General features: G+C 47.1%; 2 protein-coding genes across 5 annotated transcripts in view; both read left to right on the top strand.

Annotated features, from left to right (window-relative positions):
- tmx4 (thioredoxin-related transmembrane protein 4) overlaps positions 1-14,943 on the top strand; it is a 56,262-nt gene extending 41,319 nt beyond the window's left edge. Inside the window, exons 6-8 of one of the 2 annotated variants that reach the window (XM_072581464.1) lie at positions 52-153; positions 3,801-3,864; positions 13,598-14,943. In XM_072581464.1, coding sequence (XP_072437565.1) covers positions 52-153; positions 3,801-3,864; positions 13,598-13,818 — 387 coding nt within the window. In that variant the 3' untranslated portion in view covers positions 13,819-14,943. The remainder of the gene's footprint in view (positions 1-51; positions 154-3,800; positions 3,865-13,597) is intronic. The other variant, XM_072581465.1, reaches the window with a different exon arrangement.
- Positions 14,944-15,546: 603 nt separating this feature from the next.
- hao1 (hydroxyacid oxidase (glycolate oxidase) 1) overlaps positions 15,547-26,746 on the top strand; it is a 52,212-nt gene continuing 41,012 nt past the window's right edge. For all 3 annotated transcript variants that reach the window (XR_011961928.1, XM_072581459.1, XM_072581460.1), the window contains exon 1: positions 15,547-22,206. Coding sequence is in view for 2 of the 3 variants with exons in the window: in XM_072581459.1 (XP_072437560.1) it covers positions 22,070-22,206 (137 nt within the window). In the remaining variant the exon portion in view is untranslated. The remainder of the gene's footprint in view (positions 22,207-26,746) is intronic.

Raw genomic sequence — 26,746 nt, 5'->3', positions numbered from 1 at the left:
AAATTTCCAATCAGTTTCTCAACCTGTCATATCTCTCTTTTGGTCTTTCAGCAAATACACAGTTACTTGACTGAAACACTGGGCATCCCAGCGTGGGGTTCATATGTTATCTTTGCAGTTGCTACGCTAATGGCAGGCCTCATTCTCGGCCTGGTAAGTCAGTGCATACCTACAAATGTCGAATTGAAATGGGGTGTTTAATGTGTGAGTGGCTGAGACTCATCGAGTGTGGTTGATTGGTGGTGCAGGTTATAAATTGAAATTTTTTTTGAAGTATGAAAGGTATTGGATGAAATACTGGGGGGAAGGGGAGAGGTCAAATGAAAGCTGCTTTTTGAATCATCACTGTGACTTTCCTGTGTGTCTGTTCTCAGTGTGACCCAGCCCCCCATTTCCCCATCACCTCTATTTCGTAACTGTCTGAGCAGACCAGGTGCTGCCTTATCACATTCTCTCTCTCTCTCTCTCGCTTTCTCTCCCTCTCTCTCTCCCTCTCTCTGTTCCTGTATCACTTTGTATCCCTCTCTATTTCTTTCTCTGTTCCTGTATCACTCTGAATCCCTTTCTCCCTCTCTCTCTCTGTACCTGTGTCACTTTGTATCCCCCTCTCCCACCCTCCCTGTGTCACTCTGTATCCCTCTCTCCCTCCCTCCCTGCGTCACGCTGTATCCCTCTCACCCTCCCTCCCTGTGTCACTCTGTATCCCTCTCTCTGTACCTCTATCACTCTGTATCCCTCTCTCCCTCCCTCTATCACTCAGTATCCCTCTCTCCGTTCCTGTATCACTCTGTATCCCTCTCTCCCTCCCTCCCTGTGTCACGCTGTATCCCTCTCACCCTCCCTCCCTGTGTCACTCTGTATCCCTCTCTCTGTACCTCTATCACTCTGTATCCCTCTCTCCCTCCCTCCCTCCCTGTGTCACTTTGTATCCCCCTCACCCTCCCTCCCTGTGTCACTCTGTATCCCTCTCTCCCTCCCTGTATCACTTGGTATCCCTCTCTCCATTCCTGTATCACTCAGTATCCCCCTCTCTCTCTCTCTCTCTCTCTCTCTCTCTCTCTCTCTCTCTCTCTCTCTCTCTCTCTCTCTCTCTCTCTCTCTCTCACTGTTCCTGTATCACTCTGTAAAGCCCCCCCCCCCGCCGCCCCCCCCTCTGTTCCTGTATCACTCTGAATCCCTCTCTCCCTCTCTCTGTACCTGTATGACTCCGGTATCCCACTGTATCTGTAACTATCTCTCTATCATTAACTGTCTCTGTCTCTCTGTCGTCTCACCCTCTTTCATGTGCGCCCCAGCCCCATGCTCTGTCACTCTGATATTCTGCTTCACGTGCTGGAAGCGGGAGACTTGTATTGTTGAGGGGGAATCAGAAATGAGCTCATCTGGTCTTTGCCGCAATTTGGTTTGTGGGATCTTGCTGTGCGGCCAATTGGCTCAAGGCTCTTCAGGAGAACGCGGTCCGCTCTCACGCCCTCTGGTGGTGATCCTGAATAGTGAAGCGGGCACGGTGCTGCCACAGCGCCTCCCTGTGGCTCGATTTCATAGTCATCATTTAGAATCTTCTTTCCAGATTTCTTGTTGATTGAATTTGAGCCCAGGTCCCCAGAGACATTCCCTGGCTCTCTGGATGAACAGCCCAGTGATAATCCCACAAGGCCATTGCCTTCCCCTCGCGAATTTACTCAACATCTGAGCATCCTCAGTGTTCCCTCGAGAAAATTCCAGGGATCCCCAACCCTGTTTGATTGAAGTGGTTTTCCTCATCTCAGGTCTAACTGGCTTTTTCTGAGGCTGTGATTCGAAACTTGCAAAAGAACTGTAGTTATTCACACATAATATAACTCTGACCACTAGGGAATTCCTACCCTGAAAATGTCTCTATCTCTCTCTTTTTCTCTCTCTCTCTCTCTCTGTGTCTCACTCATTCACTCAGTCTGTCTTTCTCTCTCTGTGGCACTGTGGCTCTTTCTCTCACTTACACTCTGTCCTTCTCTCTGTCTCTCTCTCTCTGTCTCTCTCTCTCTCTCTCTCTCTCTCTCTCACACTCTCTCTCCCTCACGCTGTCTCGCGTTTTCTCTCCCTTGCGCACTGTCTCTCTCTTGTGCGCTTGCTCTGTCTCACTTGGTCTGTCTGTCTCTGTTGCACTGTGCCTCTCTCTGTCTGTCTCTCTCTCTCTCTCTCTCTCTCTCGCATTCTGTCTCTCTTGTGCTCTGTATGTGTCTCTCACTTATGCTCTGTCTTTCTCTATCTCTCTCTTTCTCTCTCTCTCTCGTACTCTCTTGCGTTCTCTCTCTCTCTCTCTCTCGAGTTCTCTCTCTCTTGTGCACTCTCTTGCACACTGTCTGTCTTGTGCGCTCTCACTCTCTTGTGCGCTCGCTCTGTCTAGAGTTCTGTGTCTCTCTCTCTCGCTCTGTTTCTCATTCTTGTGCACGGGCACACTCTCCCCTGTTTTTGCTCGTGCTCTCTCTCTTTGTCATGTGACTTTTGTTGAATTACCCGGTTGAGTTTCTTTTTGAATGCCATTTTGTTTTCCTCGCTGCCACACTGCTGAATGCTGAGTCCTGTCCCAGCCTGCACTCATGGTGTAAGCTTGAGCCCTGTCACACTGAAGGGTTTTACAGGGGGAGAGCAGTCTGATTGTAGGGAGAGGGGAGGGGAGAAGGTGGTTTAGGGACACAGCGGTAATCTCAATAGCAGGTGTTACGTGGTGAAATTGGCAACACTGGGCTGAAAATCATTTTCATAGAATCCGTACGGTGTGGAAGGAGGCCGTTCAGCCCATTGAATCCGCACCGACCCTCCGAAGAGCATCCCGTCCAGACCCACCACCTTATCTAAGCAATGTAACCCTGCATTTCCCATGGCTAGCCCACCTCACTGGATACTAGGGGCAATTTAGCATGGCCAATCCACCCTAACCTACACATGCCGCCTAGTGGGCGGCACGGTGGCACAGTGGTTAGCACTGCTGCCTCACAGCGCCAGAGACCCGGGTTCAGTTCCCGCCTCAGGCGACTCTCTGTGTGGAGTTTGCACGTTCTCCTCGTGTCTGCGTGGGTTTCCTCCGGGTGCTCCGGTTTCCTCCCACAGTCCAATGATGTGCAGGTCAGGTGAATTGGCCGTGCTAAATTGTCCGTAGTGTTAGGTAAGGGGTAGATGTAGGGGTATGGGTGGGTTGCGCTTTGGCGGGGCGGTGTGGACTTGTTGGGCCGAAGGGCCTGTTTCCACACTGTAAGTAATCCAATCTAATCTAACCTGCACATCTTTGTGATTGTGGGAGGAAACCGGAGCCCCCGGAGGAAACCCACGGAGACACGGGGAGAATGTGCAAAACTCCACACAGACAGACACCCGAGGCTGGGATCGAACCCGGGTCTCTGACGCTGTGAGGCAGCAGTGCTAACCACTGTACCATCCCAGTTTCCCCATCTCACTAAAGGTCTTTATAAATTGATGAGATTGCCCATGTGATGATTTCCTTCAGACGGTACTGTGCTAACAAACTACTGGAAGAATGGAATCTTTTGGACGGCTTAAACATTTTGAATTCTGTTTGGGTTGTAAATGAAACAATTTTACTTGGTTTCCCCCTCTTCGATGTGCAGTTTGTTTTTTGATGTCACATCTTGATATTTTTCAGTCTGCTTTTTCAGGATATGCTTTGCATTTATTCTTGGTTAAAGATTTGTTTTGATGTGCTTTCTTAGAGTTAGTGCTGTAAAAAAGACTGTCCAAGTGGATACAATGCACACTTCTTTAAATTTCCTGCTCAGCATCAATCTGTTTTTGTATTATTCCAGTTTCTAGTCCTAATTGCTGACTGTATATGTCCACCCAAAAGGCAACAAAAATATGAGGTAACAGGTAAGAGATTTGCAAATTAACTTAGACCTCTCAACTTTCAAATCTAATGTTGATCTCGCTCTCTGTGTACCTTCTCTGTAGCCGTGTCACTGTATTCCTCACTTTGTTCCATCAACCTGTGATCTTTGTATGGTATAATCTGACTGTACTGCATGCTAAACAAAACTTTTCACTGTACTTAGGTACATGTGACTATACTAAATCATTTACTCATCAGTTTTCTCTTCTACGGTGAAGTTGTAACCGTGCCAGACAGATTCGTTGGTTTAGTGTAGGAGAAAGTGAGGACTGCAGATGCTGGAGATTAGAGTAGAGAGTGTAGTGCTGGAAAAGCAAAGCAGGTCAGGCAACATCCGAGGAGCAGGAGAGTCGACGTTTCGGGCAAAAGCCCCTTCAACAGGAATGAGGCTGGGAGCTCCGGGGGTGGAGAGATAAATGTGAGGGGGTGGGGCTGTGGTGAAGGTAGCTGAGAGTGCAGTGGGTGGATGGAGGTGGGGGTAAAGGTGATAGGGTGGAGTGGATAGGTGGGAAGGAAGATGGGCAGATGGGACAGGTCTTGAGGGCGGTGCTGAGCTGGAAGGTTGGAGCAGGGATTAAGGTGGGGGGGGGGGGGAATGAGGAAACTAGTGAAATCCACATTGATGATGCCATGGGGCTGGAGGGTACTGAGGTGGAAGATGAGGCGTTCTTCCTCCAGGCGTCGGGTGGTGAGGGAGCGGCGGTGAAGGAGGCCCAGGACCTTGATGTCCTCGGCAGAGTGGGAGGGGGAGTTGAAATGTTGGGCCACAGGGCGGTTTGGTTGATTGGTGCGGGTGTCCTGGAGATGTTCCCTAAAGTGCTCTGCTCGGAGGCGTCCAGTCTCCCCAGTGTAGAGGAGACCACATCGGGAGCAACGGATACAATAAATGATATTAGTGGAGGTAAAACTTTGATGGAGGTGGAGGGCTCCTTTAGGGCCTTGGATGAGGTGAGGGGGGTAGGTGTGGGCACAGGTTTTACAGTTCCTGCGGTGGCAGGGGAAAGTGCCAGGACGGGAGGGTGGGTTGTAGGGGGGGGGCGTGGACCTGACCAGGTAGTCACAGAGGGAACGGATTTGCGGAAGGTGGAAAGGGGTGGGGAGGGAAATATATTCCTGGTGGTGCGGTCCGTTTGGAGGTGGCAGAAATGGCGGAGGATGATGCAATGTATCCGGAGGTTGGTGGGGTGGAAGGTGAGGACCAGTGGGGTTCTGTCCTTGTTGTGGTTGGAGGGGTGGGGTTAGAGGGCGGAGTGGTGGGAAATAGATGAGATGCGCTGGAGGGCATCATCAACCATGTGGGAGGGGAAATTGTGGTCTCTAAAGAAGGAGGCCATCTGGGATTTTCTAAGGTGGAATTGGTCATCCAAGGAACAGATGCGGTGAAAGCGGGGTGGGGGGGGAAGTGTCATCTAGGTCGCTGTGGGAGTCGGTGGGTTTGTAGAAAATGTCCGTGGTTAGTCACTGTAGCTGGAGAGATCCAGGAAGGGGGGTGGGGGGGGAGGAGTCAGAGATGGTCCAGATGAATTTAAGGTCGGGGTGGAATGTGTTGGTGAGGTTGATGAACTGCTCAACCTCCTCGCGGGAGCATGAGGTGGTGCCAATGCAGTCATCAATGTAGCGGAGGAAGAGGTGGGGAGTGGTGCCAGTGTAACTACGGAACATGGACTGCTCCATGTAGCCAACAAAGAGACAGGCATAGCTGGGTCCCATACAGGTCCCTTTGGCTATCTGTTTGGTCTGGAAGAAGTGGGAGGACTCGAAGGAGAAATTGTTAAGGGTGAGGACCAGTTCAGCCAAACAAATGAGAGCGTCAGTGGAAGGGAACTGTTGCAGACATCGGGAGAGGAAGAAACGGAGGGCTTGGAGGCCCTGGTCATGGTGGATGGAGGTGTAGAGGGGTTGGATATCCATGGTGAAGATGAGGCGTTGGGGGCTGGGGAAACGGAAGTCTTGGAGGAGGTGGAGGGCATGGGAGGTGTCCCGAACGTATGTGGGGAGTTCCTGGGCCGGGGGATAGGACAGTGCCGAGGTATGGAGTTGAACTCGGTGGGGCAAGAGCAGGCTGAGACGATAGGTCGGTCAGGGTGGTCAGGCTTGTGGATCTTGGGAAGGAGGTAGAACCGGGCAGTGCGGGGTTCCTGAACTCTGAGGTTAGAAGCTGTGGGTGGGAGATCCCCTGAGGTGATTAGCACCCCCACACTCGACATTGTGTTTGTTTGTTGTTACATTTTGCCTTGTGGAAATGCTGGATTAGGATAAGTTTTGTTTTTGTGCATTCCAAAAAATCTGTTTGTTTCTCCTGTGGTTCATATCTCACTCGGAAACACAGGATACAGTTTTAGCCTGCAGTTGGAAAACCTTAAGGATTGTATTTAAGGAAAGACAAAGATCTGTAACTGTGTATTTTGTCTCGCAATGTAAGTCTTGAAACTGTCCCACATTGGTTGACTATTGAGGTAAATTGCACGCGTCTGGTAACACTGAAGGATTTACTGCATTCACCTCTCCTTCCTTCAACCTCTGTTTACACGAATAATTTAATTGTTTTGTCTGAAAATTTGGTTTCGGTTTAGACATCACTTTGGCTTTCTGTCATTTTCGACAAAGGCGCTGTTGGTGGTAAATCATATTTTTCTCCATCTTTAGTGGTTAGTGCCTTTTCTGGTTGGGCTAAGTTAGGAATAAAAACTGTGAAAGATTTACCTGTTGATAATGTTTTTGCATCTTTGACCTTATAAAGGTTTACAAAATTATGAGGGGCATGGATAGGGTAAATAGGCAAAGTCTTTTCCGTGGGGTGGGGATGTCCAGTACTAGAGGGCATAGGTTTAGGGTGGGAGGGGAAAGATATAAAAGAGACCTAAGGGGCAACTTTTTCACGCAGAGGGTGGTACGGGTATGGAATGAGCTGCCAGAGGATGTGGTGGAGGCTGGTACAATTGCAACATTTAAGAGGCATTTGGATGGGTATATGAATAGGAAGGGTTTGGAGGGAATATGGGCCAGGTGCTGGCAGGTGGGACTAGATTGGGTTGGGATATCTGGTCGGCATGGACGGGTTGGACCGAAGGGTCTATTTCCATGCTGTACATCTCTATGACTCTATAGTTCGGTAAAACGTTTTCACTTCTTAAATGCCAGTTCTTTAGAAACCTCCAAGTTTGCTGTTTTGTCTGTAGTTCATTTCAGGTTTTCACTGCCTTTCCTAATGATTCTGATTTTGACGTCTTTATGGAACTGCTTTCTTCATTAAAGGGGGCTATTTCAGCTATTTATTCAAACATCCGTAAAGTATGTATGTAAGTTAGCTTGAAGTTTGTTTTCAGACGTTTCGTCACCATTTAGGTCACATCATCACCGGAGACTCTCACTGATGATGTGACCGAGTATGGTGACGAAACGTCTGAAAACACACCTTCCAGCTCAACGAGCTGACATATTTATCATGAGCGTGAGCTACAAATCTTCTCAAAAGTCGCTAATCCATAAAGTATGTTCAGATTCTCTTGACTCTATTAACACCATCTGGGAGGCACATTTGGAAGAGTTAATTCCGAGTGATGTATGGGATGAGATTTTACAAAGAGTGCACAGATCTTCTGTCTGTGCACAACATGGTTTTACTCAATGCAAGATTCTCCACCACACCCACTACACCAAATCTCGACTTGCAGAAATATTTCAGGAGATATCTCTGTCCTATAATCGGTGTGAACAAACTCCAGTAAATTAGATGCACATGTTCTGGCTTTGTCCTTCTTTAAGTCGATAGGACATAGAACATCACAACGCAGTATAGGTCCTTCGGCCCGCGATATTGCGTTGACCTGTGAAACCAATCTAAACCCGTTCTATCCGACACACTTCCTGCATGAGTAGATATTGGACTGATATCTTTGACCCCGTATCTAAGGTATCTGATGAAAATCTTACTCCTAATGCTATTACCGCTTTGTTTGGGGTGTCACCCTCTTTACCTAATCTTGCTTCCTCGAAAAAAGACAGGATAGCATTCACTACCCTATTGGCCAGAAGATTGATATTGTTAAATTGGAAATATCTAACTCTGCCTACAAATACACTCTGGGTTAGAGCTGTATTATACTTTCTTAAATTAGAGAAGATTAGATTATCCTAACTTGGCATCCCTAACAAATTTGCAAAAATCTGGAACCCTTTTCTTTCAAATGCTAAGGGTGTTATCTTTTTAACTGTTCCAGAGTGAGATGTCTTCTGCTGTTACAATTGTTTATTTCTCTTGCCCTATCTCTTTTTTTTTTCTTTTGCGAATGCAGTTATCTTACCTCTGGTTGGTTGAATTTATTATAGTTCTGTGCTTTGTAAATGTGTTACAACGCGGGGTAAACCCTTCTGCTGATTTAAACTAGTGTCACGGCACAGGGTAAACCTTTCTGCTGATTTAAACTGGTGTTAACGACACGGGGTAAACCTTCTGCTAGTTTAAACCTGTGTTACAGTGCGTGGTAAACCCTTCTGTTAATTTAAACTAGTATCACAGCACAGAGTTAAACTCTTCTGCTAACCTAAACCTGGCACAGCTCACCTCGCCTCGTAATCTGTAAAAATATCAGTGACCAAGAACTACCAAATCCCACTAATTAGAGAAAAATTAACAATTTATTCTTTAACTCCAAGAAAAAAAAAGAGAACATTAACCAGCAGGTGTAAACCTCCTTTGTCTGAGCGACTTATCTATCCCCTACGCTACAGCAATACACTGATATGATAAAACCTCCTGATTAGAATTTACAAAACATTCAAATTTCAAAACCAGTCAGCTGTGTCGATTCTCCTCTGAATCTTCCTCTGTGGATTTTTCTGGGTCTTCTCTTCGGTCTTTTAGCTGCACAGATTTCACATGAACAGGTACCTTTCAGAGAGTGATTCCGCAGGCCGTCTAGGTTTGTTGTTGCTCTTTGCAACTCTGGCTAACTGTTCAAAATGGCTGATTTTGATACCCCCAAAACATTGGATTGTCTCAATGGTTTGATGTCGTCAAAACAGCAAAATTCAAATTCGATTGGGTTTTGGTATCTTGGGGCATAATTAAAATAACTGGCCAAATTCGAATTTGTTATGTAACATAGCAACAGCTCAGCTAATTGTTTCACAGCCAAATGTTGCATTTTACAATTGTTCATTCTATGCTTGTTAAATCCTCGCCAGCTTTCACTCTCTCTTAAAGGTACGGTACACATCTACAACTTCATAACCATATGTTTATATTTATTAGGGTTGTTTGTAATTTTCTTTTCTTTCTCTTTGTATTTTGTGGGAAAGTCTGTACCATGGGGAGGGTGGTCAGTCAGGTCAGTTGTTTATTGCCTGTGATTGTACCTTGTTCTGCTATCATTTTTTCAGAGAAAAATCAGTAAAATCTTTTTTTAAAACGAAAGGATTGTTCTTAAAAAAATTCTAAATGCTTTATTTAAGAAGCAGTTTGTTAGATTTTAATTGTGCCATGGGTATTATCCTCCTCCTTGAGAGCATAGGGCCATAAGGTAAAGGAGCAGAATTAGGCCATTTGGCCCATTGAGTCCTCCTTCCATTCAATCGTGGCCGATATGTTGCTCATTCTCCTGCCTTACCCCCCCGTAACCCTTGATCGCTGATGAAGAACCGATCTCTCTCTGCCCTAAGCGGTCATGGTGTTGTTTGTGTTTTGGGGAGAGGGGTGGGTATAGAGTCCTAGAGGCCTACAGCACAGAGGCAGGCCCTTTGTGTCATTGAGGCTGTGCCAGTCAGAAGCATACATGAGTATAAGGGCCCAGAACTTCTCCAGCAGAACCTGCCACAATGCGCTCGGAAGATGACCTAGTCAGTTCACAGCATCATTGAAAACTGCAATGCAAAAGAGGCCCTTCCAGTTTGTACCGCCAAAAATATTCAACCCCAGACCCACTTTCCCTTTTGCCCTCATTGTATCTCTCTCTCCGTCCCTCATGGCAGGAATATCTGAGGTGGTGATACCTTACAGAAAATATCATGACTTCCTCTAATGAAAACACTCCAAGTGTACTGATTCATGGACACCAGAAAGTCCAGATGATAATTGTTTAAGGTACATCTGCTTGGATTGTTGTGTGGGTCAGAGGCAGTGTTGTTGTAATGATGCAGTTAGAGTCATAGAGATTAGCGCATTTTGAGAAGAGTTTTAGCTCAGGCTGAGGTCCTGGATGTAGGATTGCTGGTTGAGCTGGAAGGTTCATTTCCAGACGTTTCATCACCATACTAGGTGACATCATCAATGAGTTTCCGGATGGTGGTATGCCCTGCTTTCTATTCGGACAAGGACAAGCCAAACAGAGACACATGTGAGAATTCCGAGAAGCATGACATTCCAACGGAACTCTATCAACAAACTTGAATCCCATTTACCGCCCCCGAGAAAAAGAACAGGAAATGGCATTACCCCAGGAAATGACATCACCACAAGAAATGACATCACCAACCCAAGGAAACCTAAGCACATAAATAGAAAGTGGACCATGCCACCAGTACTTCACCCGGAGGCTCACTGATGATATTGCCTAATATGGTGACGAAATGTCTGAAAATGAACCTTCCAGCTCAGCAAGCAAACCTACATCCAGAGTCATAGAGATGTACAGCACGGAAACACGTCCCTTCGGTCCAACTCGTCCATGCCGACCAGATATCCTAAATTCTAGTCACATTTTCCAGCATTTGGCCCATATCCCTCCAAACCCTTCCTATTCGTCTACCCATCCAGATCCCTTTTAAATACTGTAATTGCAACCAACTTCCACCACCACTTCCTCTGGCAGCTCATTCCATACACGTACCACCCTCTGTGAGATAAAGTTGCCCCTTCGGTCTCTTTTATATCTTTCCCTTCTCACCCTAAACCTATGCCCTCTAGTTCTGGAACCCCCCCACCCCAGACTTTGCCTATTTACCCTATCCAAGCCCCTCAGCTTCCAACGCTCCAGGGAAAACAGCCCCAGCCTGTTCAGCCTCTCCCTATAATAGCTCAAGCCCTCCAACCCTGGCAACATCCTTGGAAATCTTTTCTGAACCCTTTCAAGTTTCACAACATCTTTCTGATTTTACTGGCTTGTTCTCTTTGAATTGTCGGGGCTAGTTTTGATATCCATCCAGCTGCCCCAGTGATGGGAGGATGGGAATGACCAATGGACTTTTTCCTTGTGAAGAGCGTGATTATATGATTTTGATCTGTGTTGTCTATGTCCAGACATGTGTTCTTCGAATCAACAAACATCTGTCTGCCGTTGATAACTGTCCTTGCTGTTACCAGAAGCTGGAACAGGATGTTGCTAATGTTGCTGTCCAGAAGTGGTAGTGTCCTGCACTCTGGAGTAATACAGTGCATGTCTGTGCCCGCATGAGTTGAATCCTTTGTCCACCGGCAGACAAAGACTGTTGCTTCCAGTAAAGAGCTTTCTCTCGCTGTATACCCTGTGAACAACAGTTCAAGGAGCAAACAGTGATTTGGAGATTGGTCACTGCTTTGCAGTGGAGGTGCCGGTGTTGGACTGGGGCGGACAAAATCAAAAGTCTCACGACACCAGGTTACAGTCCAACAGGTTTATTTAAAGTCACAAGCTTTCGGAGCATTGCCTCTTCAAGTGAAGTGGAGGGAGGTGCACAGGCACAGCGTATATAGGTGGAGAGGCAATGGCGGTAAACCACGGGTATCTGAAACCACAGTAACTGGACCTGCTGATACAGCGGTCGCCCAGTAATCTGTTCGCACTCTTGGTTACCTACGAAGTCTTGTGATTCAGCCTGCTGGCAATGTACTCTCGGTGGTTAAGAGTATCAACAGCTAAGTACAAGTTGTGAGAGTGAAATGTCGACACTGGTGAAGGGATGAGCTATGAACCGATTAATTAAGGCAGCGAGATAATTAGCAGCTATCGAAAATAAGATGGGGCTCGAGACAACCGGTTGGCTGGGATAACATGTTGGGTATCTGTTGCATGGTGGGGGTCTAACAGGTAATCAAATGACCCCATTATCTTGATCACTTGTGATTAACTCTCTGCCTGAATTAATTTGCACAGTTTTGGATTATTTGCTACTTTGGTTAGACCCTTATCCTGCGACTCTGATACCAATCAGTTAACCCAGCCAGTTAGTTAGTCTCTAGCCCCATCTTATTTTCAATGATTTGTCATTGTTTCTCTGCCCGTAATTAATCAGCTCATTGGTTATTCTTATACTGGTTATTCAGCCGTTAATAATGTACTCACACCGTTTCTATTACAGTAGTTTCCCCCATCCCCATGGGGGGAGGAGGGGGGGGGGGGTAGGTTCCAAGGTGTACCACGGAAGCCTATAGCCGTGAACCTATTCATTTAAATGGGAAACGTACCTGCCCAGCAGCCCCCGGTCCCTGGTTCTGGGATTTACAAATGTACTATGGTTGGGCTGCGGTAAACAGCGGGTATCTGAAACCACAGTAACCAGACCTGCAGATACAGCGGTCGCCCAGTAATCTGTTAGCACTCTTGATTACCTACGAAGTCTTGTGATTCAGCCTGCTGGCAGTCTACTCTCGGTTTTTGTATGTATCTGTTGACATTACTTTAATACCTGGAATCGTGGATGCTTTGGAGGGGGTTCAGAGGGAGGTTCACCAGGGTGTTGTCTGGTATGGAGGGCGCTCACTATGAAGAGAAGATGAGTAGATTAGGATTATTTTAATTGGAAAGACAAAGGTTGTGTGGGGTGGGGGGGGACCTGATTGAGGCCTACAAAATAATGAGAGGTGTCGACAGGGTGGATAGCAAGAAACATTTTCCCAGAGTAGAGGACTCGATTGCTAGGGGTCACGAGTTCAAAATGAGAGGGGCAATGTTTAAGGGAGATATGCATGGAAAGTTCTTTACACAGAGGGTGGTGGGTGCCTGGAACACGCCAGTGGAGGTGGTAGGGATAGACACGAGAGCATCATTTAAGATGTATCTCGATAGATACATGAATGGGCACGGAGCAAAGGGATACAGATCCTTAGAAACTCGATGTCAGGTTTAAATAGAGATTAGATTAGATTAGATTACTTACAGTGTGGAAACAGGCCCTTCGGCCCAACAAGTCCACACTGACCCGCCGAAGCGCAACCCACCCAGACCCACTCCCCCACATTTACCCCTTCACCCAACACTACAGGCAGTTTAGCATGGCCAATTCACCTAACCTGCACATCTTTGGACTTTGGGAGGAAACCGGAGCACCCGGAGGAAACCCGCACAGAAACGGGGGAATTGTGCAAACTCCACACAGTCAGTTGCCTGAGGCAGGAATTGAACCCGGGTCTCTGCTGCTGTGAGGCAGCAGTGCTAACCACTGAGCCACCGTGCTGCCCACAGAGCATCTGGATCAGTACAGGCTTGGAGGGCCATTTGGCCTGTTTCCGTGCTGTAATTTTCTTTGTTCTACCTTGCCATCATCTCTCCGCCACTATATTCTGTGCCTGTGCCCTCCCTCCACTTCACCTGATGAAGGGGCAGTGCTTCAAAAGCTTGTGATTTTAAGTGAATCTGTCGGACTATAACCTGATATCGTGTGACTTCTGACGACAATGGGGAGTTAGTGACCTACTGAGGAGGGGGCTGAAGGGCGAGGAGGAGATTGGGGGTGGGGGGGGGGTGGGGGTGGATGGCAGTCCAGTGACTATTGTGTGTTTGACTGACCTTTCTGAATCAGCAGAGTTGGTGGAAGCGGAAGATGAGGACTCCGAGGAGCTGGAGAAGAGGGAACTGGATCCCTCCGAGTGGGAACCGCACGGCTCAGGACCTGAGGATGAAGACAACCCTCTAGACGCCAAGCCCTCAGGAGACGAGTCGGCTTTTGAGGAAGATCAGCCGCCGTCTGACAATGACACAGATGGGGGGCTCCGCAAACGAATCATCCCGGAAGATTCCTAAGGTCTCCTTTTACAGGCACATATGCCACTAGCTCGGACTCCGACCAAAGAATTGTGCTTCTGTGGACTTTCTGTCCCTATTTTGTTTTGTCTTGGATTTTGAAATTTGGTTTGTTTGGATTCACTTTTCTTTCCTCTTTGTGACAGATTTATCGGCTATGACAATCTTGATCTATTGTTAACTGAATATAATGTGCAGGCTCTGCCTGTAACCTTTTTTTTTCCAAAAAAAAAAGACAGTGCTTTTTATAGGTTACTGAGTGTTTTCACATTTTGTACTTTGTCTGAAAAAAAGGGCAGCGGTGCTCCACTCAGTTGCTAAATCAGTTTCTGTGAGCAGAGGTTATCTCTAAAGCAAATAGTGCTGCCTGCTAACTTCATACTGGAACCTTGGCCAAAAGGGGTAGTGCCCTGGTTGCACACGCACTCTCTTTCTTTTCCCCCCCTCACTTCCTTCCACTCCCTTCCTCTCTCTCCTGCTCACTTTCTCACTCCTGCCCTCTTGCGCTTTCTCTCTCCCTTTCTCTCTCTTTCTCCCTTTCTCTCTCTCTCTCTCTCTCGTGCTCTCTCTCTCTCTGTGTGTGTGTCTCTCTCTCTCTCTCTCTCTCTCTCTCTCTCTCTCTCTGTGTCTCTCTCTCTCTCTCTCTCTCTCTCTCTCTCTCTCTCTCTCTCTCTCTCTCTGTGTCTCTCTCTCTCTCTCTCTCTCTGTGTCTCTCTCTCTCTCTCTCTCTCTCTCTCTCTCTCTCTCTCTCTCTCTCTCTCCCCCCCCCCTCATGTTTTGAATAGGAGTTCTACTTTCAGGTAAAGGTTGGCATGTTTTAACTTGCCATTTCCAGGTATATACTCCATTCAGGAGCGCACTTGCTGCATCGGATTCAAACAGTGGGGTTTACTGTCGATGCGGTTGGCAGACGTTTTTCAAGATGGCCTCAAAGGTGCCATGAGGGGGAGTGAGTGTGCCCGCACTGAAGGAGGGCAGGAGTTGTTGTCTGTCTGTGTGTCTTGGTGCTGGTTTTGATATTTACGCGAGAGTGGAAAGGTCAAAATCGCTGCCTACCGTGCCAAGTGAACACTTGGATGGAGTTGTACTGAGTGACCTGCCACCCCCCTCCCCACCCCTCCCCACCCCCCCCCCCCACCACCCTCCCCACCCCTCCCACCACCACCCACCACCCTCCCCACCCCCCCCACCACCACCACCCACCACCCTCCCCACCCCCCCCCCACCCCCCTCCCCACCCCCCACCCCTCCCACCACCCACCACCACCACCCACCACCCTCCCCACCCCCCCCCCCACCCCCCTCCCCACCCCCCACCCCTCCCACCACCACCACCACCACCCACCACCCTCCCCACCCCCCTCCCCACCCCTCCCCACCCCTCCCACCCCCCTCCCCACCCCCCCCTCACCACCCTCCCCACCCCCCCTCCCCACCCTCCCCACCCCCCCCCCACCACCCTCCCCCCCCTCCCCACCCCCCCTCCCCACCCTCCCCACCCCCCTCCCCACCCCCCTCCCCACCCTCCCCACCCCCCTCCCCACCCCCCTCCCCACCCTCCCCACCCCCCTCCCCACCCCCCTCCCCACCCTCCCCACCCTCCCCACCCCCCTCCCCACCCCCCTCCCCACCCCCCCCTCCCCACCCCCCTCCCCACCCCCCCCCTCCCCACCCCCCTCCCCACCCCCCCCCTCCCCACCCCCCTCCCCCCCCCCCCCCCCCCACCAAACACATGCACCTAATCACTTGTTCCCTGTTAGTCTGTGACCGTGATTAGTCGGTGCCGGTGTTGGAGTGGGGTTTACACAGTCAGAAGTCAGGTGCCACCAGGTTACAGTCCAACAGGTTTAGTTGAAATCACAAGTTTTCAGAGCGCTGCACCCTCATCCCGCTGAACGTTCCGAAAGCTTGTGATTTCGAATAAACACATTGGACTAGAAGACACAGTGAGGACTGCAGATGCTGGAGATCCGAGTCAGTCATGTGAAGCTGGAAAAGCACCGCAGGTCATGCGGGGAGTCAGTGTTTCAGACCGAAACCCTTTTGTCAGGACCCGTTTGATTTTCCTGCTCCTGTGATGCTGTCTGACCTGCTGAGCTCTTTCAACGTCGCACCGACTGCTGTTGGACTACAACCTCGTGTCATGTGACTTCTGTCTTTTAACATAAGGGTTAATGCCTTGCCTTCGAATAGCAGGAGAGAAATTGGCTCGGAACACTGTTGTGCTCTCCTTACCATAACATGGCTGCTGATCAAAACGCCTGGATTACTGTCCGAATCTTGTGCGTTCTTGGGGAAAAGCCTCTTCCTGGAATTATGCCAATGACTCAAAACCCCCTTAACCTACCATCCTTTGTAAACCTGCACATGTTTTGTCTGCTGGTATAATGTTATGGGATGGCTGGATTTGACTAACACAGGGCCCTCACACCCCAGCTCCAACCTGGGTTAGAAACAAATGGCTTCCTTTTATATTCGAGGGATCTGACTCTCCACAGAAATGGACACCGGGCTTTTGATTTCAGCAACGTTAATCGAGATGCCTTTTAAAATACAGCAATACACTGCAATATTAAGTTTTCCAGTACAATTTGGGAAAAGTTTAAAAGATTGTCGGTTGGGTAGGGGGACAGATTTATAACTGTACAGTGTTTTGGGGGATTATATATTGTAACTACTGTTTTGGAACAGTTGACTTTTATTTTGATACTCTGAGCAATATATTGACAACTGCATGGCCACAATGATACATGCATTTCTGTTAGATTTAACAGAGGTTCTGCCATTTGTACATAACCGTTCAGTATCCCCTGATGAAAAATTCGGACCTGCAGTGCAGAATTTTTCACTATTTTTGTAAAGAATATTTTTTTTTGGATTTGTATTACTGCAGGGGTATGGAAAATTGTATTTTAAAATTTACCTTTTGTATTTTATGTGAATGATGTTGAAGGTGGATCTCTCTACTTTGTTTGTAAGTTGAGTGCAGAAGTACCTGCCTAATTTTGTATTTATTGCTTTGCCCGTAGTTTGGCCGGTCTTGTTTACAATTTAGTGTGAGGCATGCGAGAACTTCAGTGAATCCCTACGGTGTGGAAGTATTTGGTCCATCAAGTCCACACCGATCCTCCGAAGAATATCCCACCCGGACCCATTCCCCTATCCTTTCCATCTACATTCCCCTGGCTAGTGCACCTAACCCACACATCCCCTGAATAATATCGGCAATTTAGCACGCTCGATCCACCCTAACCTGCACAGCTTTGGGCTGTGGGAGGAAACCGGACTAATCCCACGCAGACACTGGGGAGAATGTGGAAGCTCCTCACAATCGCCCGAGGTGGGAGTCGACCCCGGGTCCCTGGCGCTGAGAGGCAGCAGTGCTCACCACTTTGCCGCCCTTATGTCTGTCTACACCCGTGTGTCACAGTGGGCACACGTTAAGTTTTTAGTTTGAGATTCTCGGCTGCAACACTTGTCTATGAAACCGGTGGTTTGTTCTGTAAAATTCCCTTTCTTTGCACTGTGCAGTGTTAATCGAAAGATTTACTTGAAGCTCAGAGCAGCTCGCTGCTTCAGAAGGTTGCAAAGTCAGGTGAGACGGACATGGTGTGCACCACGATGTTAAATTGCACAGACATCTTTCACTTGAGTTTTAGGTTCAGTCAATAGCTACACTCGCGAGAAGGCAGAAGGGATGTGGCATGACGAGTTGTGTTCAGTTTTGGCGAGGGGAGCGACCACGCAATTTTTACAACGCGAGTCTTTATAGATGTGTCAGTTTGTTAACAGAAGATGCAATAAATGCATGCCTTTTGTACCTTTTCTGTCCAGCTTGATTTGTGTGTACAATGCATGAGGATGAAGCGGGTTGTCCAAGTCAGCCGGCTTCACCCTATCTCGGCTCATCGACTGTGGAAGCCCTCGTCCGTGATTTTGCTCCCCAGACATGAGCATCCCTGTGCACCTTGGCTGGTGTTCCAGTTTGTAACCTGAGTGAACCCACCTGCCTCTTAACTCGCACCACACTGCACCCTCCACTCCCCTCCCCGCCCCCTCACTCCTGTATTTGCAGATTGGCATTGTCTCGCTCTCAGTGTGACAACCTTTCTGCCAAAATGTTTCGTCTGCTTTCCAGAGCCTCAGCCCTCCTGATCTCTGTACTCCCTTCCAGCCTCACACATCTGCACATCCTGGTCTCTTTGACATCCCCGTTGTTAACTTGTTCCCTCTTGGTGGTCATGCCCAGAATTGTGTTGAGGCCTTAGGCCCTGCGATATCCTCCTCTAGACTTCTCCGCCTCCTTACCCCTCAAAAAGTGCTGCTTAAAACCTTTGAATTGTCTGTCATCATCACAGACGGAGATAACTCTGTGCCACTTTCGGGGTGAGTCCATCGGAGGCTGTATAGACCAATGCAGCTACTACAGGTCGTGTTACACTTGGGACAGACGGTGGTCATGGGAAGGGGTGGGTGAGGCATTGGTGTGGCAGCTCCCTTCCCTATTTCCTCTTTTTTTCTCCATGTCAAGTCTCGAGGTGCACGACACCTTCCTGGATGCTGCTCCTCCATTTTGGATGGTGTCGGGCCAGTGATTCCCGGGTGTCTGTGGGAATGCCGCACTTACCCGGTGAGGACTTGTGGGTATGCCTGAAGCGCGTCCTCTGTCCCAACTGGAGCTCACCTGCCATTTTGGAGCTGGGAGGAGAGCACCTGCTTGGGGTGTCTCGTATTGGCCATAAATATCTCTGGTTGACTTGGACAAGATGGTGGAGAGCCAACCTCTAGAAGCGCTGCAGTGTAATAGGGATAGTACATTGACAGGGCTCTGGGGTGGGAGTCCAGAATCTCCATCCAGCAATGGTGAAAATCAGCAGTGATATTGTTCCAAATCAGGATGGTGCCTGGTTCGGAGGGGAAGTTGCAAATGCAGGCGTTTCTGAGCATCACCTGCCCCCTCGAAACTAGAAATGGATAATTAATACTGAAAATCCGTGCTCCAGAAGTAGCAGTGCACTTGGCCAGATATTTTTTCGTCCTGGAGCAGATGGGATTTGAACCCATGCCTCTTGGATCAGAGATAGCAACACTACCACTGCACCACATGAACCCTTCAGTGCACTGGCCCAAGCTGTTCCAACATGCACCTACCTGGACAGTTCTGATGCACTTAACTTGAATGCCGATCCAGGAGTTGGGCAGTACAGTGGCTCGGTGGTTAGCGCTGCTGCCTCACAGTGTCAGAGATCTGGGTTCAATTCCATCCTCAGGCAACTGTCTGTGTGGAGTTTGCACATTCTCCCCATGTCTGCGTGGGTTTCCTCCGGTTTCCTCCCACAGTCCAAAGATTAGATTAGATTAGATTACCTGCAGTGTGGAAATCGGCCCTTCGAGTTCACACCGACCCTCTGAAGAGTAACCCACCCAGACCCATTTTCCCTCTGACTAATGCACCGAACAACTATGGACAATTTAGCATGGCCAATTCACCTGACCTGCACATCTTTGGAATTTGGGAGAAAATCAGAGCACCCAGAGGAAACCCACACAGACACGGGGAGAATGTGTAAACTCCACGCAGACAGTTGCCCGAGGCTAGAATCGAACCTGGGCAGCAGTGCTAACCACTGAGCCACCGTGCCGCCCCAATGTGCAGGTTAGATGATTTGGCCATGCTAAATTGCTCCATAGTGTCCAGGGTTGTACAGGCTAGGTAGATTAGTTATGGGGAAAGCAGGGTTACAGGAATGGGGTGTGTCCAGACGGGATGCTCCTTGGAGGGTTGGTGTGGACTCAATGGGCTGAATGGCCTAGCTTCCATGTTGTAGGGATTCTATGATGAATTCTAGACTAAAAGCACCTCGTCCAACTCTTGAATAACTCCAGAACTGATATCCCAGTCACTCTGCAAGACTGCACTCACTTCCCCACCTACCCACTCTACCAGTTACCTGCCCCTCTGCTAACACTCACACCAGACTTTCAACTGACTGTATAGCAGTTGGTTTCTTGGAAAGGATGCTGGCCAGTTTAGCGTGGCCAATTCACCTAACCTGCACATCTTTGGACTGTGGGAAGAAACCGGAGCACCTGGAGGAAACCCACACAGACACGGGGAGAATGTGCAAACTCCACACAGACAGTTGCCCAAGGTTGGAATCAAACCTGGGTCCCTGGCGCTGTGAGACAGCAGCATTCTGATGGCAATTTCTGCTCCCCAGAAACCTTTGTCTTTGAGGTGAATTCTTTAACTAAAGTTCTCTTCGTGGCTGCAAAAGTCCCCCTGGCAGTATTTGAATAAGTTTACGGGAGTCTTTTCTATTGCCCAGGTCGATGTTTATCCCTCAATCACTTTGCAGTAACGGATTAGCTGGTCATTATAGGAATTTGTTGTGGGTGAATTGTCTGCCACATTCCCTTCATCACAGCATCAATTGCATTTCACAATCTTTTTTATTGTTTATAAAGTGCTCTGGGATATCCAGAGAAAGGTACTCCAGACACACAGGTAATGTTCTTGGGACCTCGGATTTTATTCTGCCATAGCAGGTGATAGAATTTGTTGTCAATACAAGTCTGGAATGAAGAGTTCAATGATCATCACGAAACCGTTGTCAATTGTTTAAAAAACCCACCTGGACCGCTTATGTCCTTGAGAGAAGGAAACTATCATCCTTACCCAGTCTGGCCTACATGTGACTCCAGACCCACCACAATGTGGTTGACCTTTAACTTCCCTCTGGGCAATTAGGGATGGGCAATAAATGGTGACCTAGAATGTGAATTAATGAAAAAAAGTCCTTTATGTTTCTGAGGAAGGGTAACTTGACCCAAAATATTAACTCTCATTTCTCTCCACAGCCCGGCTTGCTGAGCTTTTCCAGCAATTTTTGTTTGAGCTTCCTTGCGGTAAGCTTTGTGAGAGATGAGGTAAGTTGTCAAGGAAAGTGCATTCTTTATCATTGTTTACATTTTTCTTCACAAGAAACGCCATTGAATCTGTTGAGTCCATAAAAAAATTAAATGCCTGTTCAACTTATTTCCCGTCTAGAACCTTGGAATACATTTAGTGAAGGAAATCCTGTAATTATCTGAAGAGAACTGGAATTGAATACCTCCCAATACCTTTTACTTTCTTATATCTTGTTTTATCTGTTATAGACACAACGGAGTGATGCCCATCTCAATAGATTTGGAGAAGATTTATTTTGTTCAAAATTGAAACCTGTTTCACTTTGAGTCAAGTTGGTATTCTGGCTGGTGGATGTGGGCTTACGTTAGTGTGTTGTCTCTCCTACACAGGACACTTTTCAAATGATACCTCCATCTATTCCTATTGCAGATTCAAAACTAAACCGATCACCATGAGTGACTTTCACGTGAATATGAGAAGACGTGATGTGGTGGAGCTGGTGTTGGACTGGGGTGGGCAAGGTCAGAAGTCACACAACACCAGGTCATAGTTCAACAGGTTTATTTGAAATCAGATGCTTTTGGAGTGCTGCTCGTTCATCGGTGTTCCTCTGAAAACATGTGTTTTTGAATAAACCTGTTGGATTATAACCTGGTGTTGTGTGACTTCTGACTTATGAGAAGATGGGAAGATTTTCTTTGGTCACTCTATTTTAATCAACATTTTCTGGGCGCTACATTTATGTCCCTTTATTCTCCCTTCCAAAATGAACAACTCCACATTTTCTCACATTATACGTCCTTTGCCAACCTTATCCCCCTTACTTAACCAATCTCTGTCGAAACTGTTTGTGTCTCTCTCACAACTTGCCTTTCCACCTATTTTGTATGCAAAATTGGCTACAGCACATTGGCTTCCTTGCTCCACGGCATTAATATGTAGTGTAAACGGTCGTGGTCCCTCTAACTTGTTCTTGTAGCCACAGGTAGTGGTTAGTCCAGTTCGGTTTCTGGTCAATGGTAACCCCAGGATGTTGATCACAGACCTGTACAATCAATTTCCTCTTGTCTTTGCAATCAACAGTGTCTTAAACCTAACAGAGGCCAGTGCTTGGGGCTCTTGAATGGGCTACCTACTCAGAATGTATCTACATAAGTTTTCTGCAACTGTAGCTGAACGTATGCTTGCTTCTCTTTTGCGTTGGCATGTCAATAAGCAATGATGTACTCCGCTGTCAACCTGAGAGTTAAACGTTAACTATGTAGGAGGACAGAGTACAGTGTATTGTCGTGTCCAGGCAGACTGTATTTGCCTGTACCACAAACCCAATTGAGAAGAATGCTAAGCAAACCAGTGTGCATTAATGATTTCGAGCAACATGCAAAGGAGATTCTTCCGAAAGCTGTATATGATTATTACCGTTCAGGAGCAGATGAACAACAGACATTAAGGGACAACGTGGCTGCTTTCTCAAGGTATTTTTTTTAGAAGTTCTTGATTGATTTTGTCAATGTTAGCATTTCGGAAAATAAAATTATTCTGTTAAACCTAAGGCAATTTTCTTAAAAAAAAGTAAACATCAGGAAAGATTGAATGGATAAAACAATTTGCATTTTGAGTCTGTCTGTTTGGGCACGTAAACATACACATTGATTTGTAGCTTCTCTTGATATTTTATGGGTTGGTTAGAAATCACAGTTTTTACACAGCAGTGGGTGCTTCGTGCTAATTATTGACATTGTTCTGAACTTCAACTTTGGTACTACCTGTTTCATGTTTCATCGAAGTTTGATGCCTTGGTAAGATACTGGCCAGAATAATTTCATGTGCAGACATTAAAATGGTTTGGTTGCAATTGTCCCCAATTTGTGCATTACTAACCACTTTGTCCAATAGTTTAGCTGGAGTTACAAGTCAGGTCCTGAAGGGTCTTAGCTCCGTTTGGTGGCTGACTTTGGCCCTTTTCAAGCATCCAATAACGGGAGACAAATGAACATTTAGCTAAGGACAATAAAAGTAAATTTAGTTGATCCTGCAATTGTGATTAAAGTACAAACACCGTGAGAAAGGAAGAGTAAATTAAAACTCTGAAATGTTGACACAACTGGAGCCCAATAGCTGCTCCTCTCAGGGTTCTGCTCTCAATGCAGCTTTTCCAAAATATTGTTAAAGCAATTTTGCTTCCTGCTCCTTTGCTCATGCTACCTCAAACTTCAAACAAATATTGTTTCATTGGCGTTGCTCCTGAGAGTGTTGATGGCTGAAACACCATTCCCACAATATTGCTCGGTACTACTGCTTGTGCACTTGACCTTGTCTCAGATGGTTGTCTTTCTGCCCTCATGCTTTCTTGCCAGCGATCCCCTCCCCCAACTGCTTGAACGTTCTCCCCTCCGACTTTATTAAGTTGTCGACAGCCTTTGGAACCGATCTGGTCCAGTTCGCTGTTGCCTCCAGTTCAGAGAGTTGCAGGTCGAGAACCATTCCAGAGACTTTGGGCTGACAAGGAACGGGCAGCCCGGTGCAGTGCAGAGGGAGTGCTGCACTGTCACTGATGCTGCCATTTGGAAGAGATGCCAGATGTCCCTGCCACCCTGCCCACTCAGGGGAAGACTCCCAGTCGATTATTTCAGAGAGCAGAGAAGGTTTCCTCAGTCAATATCTGTCCCTTGACCAGTGTCGTAAAGGTGGTTCATTGGGTCATCATTACGCTGAGTTTGGAGGGGCTTGCTATGATGAAACTGGTAAGTTTTCTATAAAAGGTGTACTACTCTCATCCAGCAACTTCTGTGGTCCAGCCCCCATCTGGTTTTCTAGAAAATCTAAAGTGCTCTGTACCCTTCTCCCTGAAAGGGAGTGCTGGTGTGAATCTTTCAAACAACTCACAGAGTGGCACGAAGATGATAACACTGACAGTGGAGCTGGCATTGTATTGACACGGAGAAGGATCATTTAACCAACACAGAGATTGCTGGAGAAACTCAGCAGGTCTGGCAGCATCTGTGGAGGGAGAAACAGATTAACGTTTCAAGTCCAGTATGACACTTCTCCAGAACTTATAAATGCAGAAACATAGGAAATACAAGCAGGAATCCTGCCTGTTGAGCTTGCTCCACCTTTCAGAATGATCACAGCTGATCATTGAACTTGGTTCCCATGTTCTCTCCACAGCCTTTGATCCCTTTAGCCTTAAGAACTGTGTCTAACTCCAGACAGAACACTGTGAAGTGACTATCTGAAGGATGTGGTGCTGTTCCTTCTGTTTGCATTGTTGTTCGATCAGAGGTACATAGGAGCAGGGCAAGGACAGAATTCTGTTTCATGAACAAAATGAGCAAAATTCTGTGGACAATGGAAATCCGAAATAAAGACGGAAAGTGTCAGAGAAACTCAGCAGGTGTATCTAGAGAGAAACAGAGTCAATGTTTTGAATCCGGTAGTGACTCTTGTTCAAATTTCTGTTTTTCTCTCCACACATGCTGCTGGAGCTGCTGAGTATCTCCAACACTTTTATTCCTTAACTTCTCTGCTGTGAGCTCTTTCCAGAGTGGTGCAGAGTCATTTCCCATATCTCCTAGTGCATTGTTCATCATTTGTGGCAGCACGGTGGCTTAGTGGTTAGCACTGCTACCTCATAGCGCCAGGGACCTGGGTTCAATTCCACCCTTGGGCGACTGTCTGTGTGGATTTTGATGTTCCAACTGTGTCTGTATGGGTTTCCTCCCACAATCCAAAGATGTGCAGGTCAGGTAAATTAGCCATGCTAAATTGCCCATAGTGTTCAGGGATATGTAGATTAGGTCCATTAGTCAATGGTAAATGTAAGGGTATAGGTCTGGGTGGGTTACTCTTTGAAGGTTTGGTGTGGACTGGTTGTGCCAAATGCCCTGTTTCCACACTGTAGGGAATCTATTCTAATTTTAACAATGGCCCATACTCTAGGGCCACTAATACCAAGGTCTCCAACTATATATGTTCCTAGTGGGTGCTATTGGTCAGGACGAGAGGGTTTTGAGAATTGCCTCAGTGATTGATTTCCCTTGTAACCAAAAGTCTGCTCTTCTGAAACTATAAGAGTCCCATAAAAACAACCAACTACATTTCTTAATGAGGAGAGATTCCATTGCATCATGATGATGCTGTCACTTTCAGAGGTTATTTTGTCCTGTTTTCTTTTGTGAAGAAAGGTTGTAAGGCAGAGGTGCTGAGCTGGCTAATGAAGACTTGCGTAAACAGTTTGGGAGGCCTTAGGTTTTTTATAACAGCTCCAGTGGGTGTGTCTGGCTCCCACAGTGATCCAGATTTCTAGGTTTTGGTTTCTTCAGTAGCATCAGAAGCTATTGGGGTCTCAACAGAGTTCAAAGCTTTAGTGTCTGTCTCCTGGCTGTTACTGTCTCTGAATTTTCTCTTGATTTCTTTTCCTCCTGGATTGGAGAACTGCATGTGAGAATCTGTGGCTGAACTTTCCTTTTCGTTTTTGCCAAGGGGTGTGTGTATGGGATGTTACTGTATTGGAACAGTTAATTAGTAATAGTTACTGAATCTATTATTCTGTTAAATTTTCCAATAGAGTTAAGGTATGCTAAATTCCTCTTTCTTTGTTTGTATTTTAATTACAGGGTTTAAATAAACTGTGTTTTGCTTAACGTTGAGTAGTTGATGAGTCGCTTCTAGAACACCCACTTCACATCTACCTTTAAAAATAAAGAAAAGTTAGGGTCTAGGCTATCTTCTTAAAATATTTTGCAGGTGTCTGACCTGATCCATAACACCATGTATACAAGAGTTACCAATAATCACTGCCATAGTGTGGTACAGCTAATCTCTCATCCTTCACCAACCAGCCACTCTATCACTTAATAAGGAATGATTGAAAGTCACTGCTGGGAGAATTTGGAGGTACCGGTATTGAACTGGGGTGGATCAAATTAAAAATCTCCTTCTTCAGGTGGTTGTGGAGCTGACTCATAAGACAGAATTTATAGCAACAGGATTGCTGTGCCATGGAATGCAGTGTTAAACAATTTTAGCTGAAGGCATTCATCTTTCAGAAGGATCATGTTAGTTTTGGTTCCTTCAGAAGTAAATCCCAGAACTATTTTAAAATTACATTTTCAAGATAGATTTAACACTAGGTGCCATCTCAACTCAGATAATGCTCAGATTGAAGGTGTGAGGTTAAAGTCTGTCTGTGTCAGATTGTTAGGTCAGACTGATTCTATTACTATAGTGGGATTTACGGAATCCTACAGGGATTTATGCAGTTTTTGAGCAAAATAAAATATAATTCTGCAAGTACACATTCACCCCACAAACTTTTCCATGTGTGTGTGCAGGGGTGACTGAGTGAGTGTGTGTGTGTGTGTCTGTGAGTATAATGGGGTATACGTCTATGAGAGGGTGTGAATGTGGGAGGTGTATGTATGGGTGTATGAGAGAGAGCTTGTTTTTGAGAGCGGATCTGTGTGTGTGTGACTGTGTAGTGCAGTGGGGTCACCTGCAGTGTGACGTGAACCTAAAGTCCTGGTTGAGGCCATCCCCATGGGTACTGAACTTTGCTATCAGCCTCTGCTAAGCCACTTACATTCCACCCTGACCTTAAATTTACCTGGACCATCTCTGACACCTCGCTCCCCTTCCTGGACCTCTCCATCTCCATTAGTGATGACCGACTTGACACTGACATTTTTTACAAACCCACTGACTCCCATAGCTACCTGGATTGCACCTCTTCCCACCCTATCTCTTGCAAAAATGCCATCCCGTATTCCCAATTTCTCCGCCTCCGCCGTATCTGCTCCCAGGAGGACCAGTTCCACCATAGGACACACCAGATGGCCTCCTTCTTTAGAGACCGCAATTTCCCTTCCCACGTGGTTAAAGATGCCCTCCAACGCATCTCGTCCACATCCCGCACCTCCGCCCTCAGACCCCACCCCTCCAACTGTAACAAGGACAGAACGCCCCTGGTGCTCACCTTCCACCCTACAAACCTTCGCATCAACCAAATCATCC

The sequence above is a fragment of the Chiloscyllium punctatum genome, chromosome 11 (assembly GCF_047496795.1).
Source record: "Chiloscyllium punctatum isolate Juve2018m chromosome 11, sChiPun1.3, whole genome shotgun sequence".
Taxonomy (NCBI): Eukaryota; Metazoa; Chordata; class Chondrichthyes; order Orectolobiformes; family Hemiscylliidae; genus Chiloscyllium; species Chiloscyllium punctatum.
This window is presented reverse-complemented; position numbering and strand designations above follow the sequence as displayed.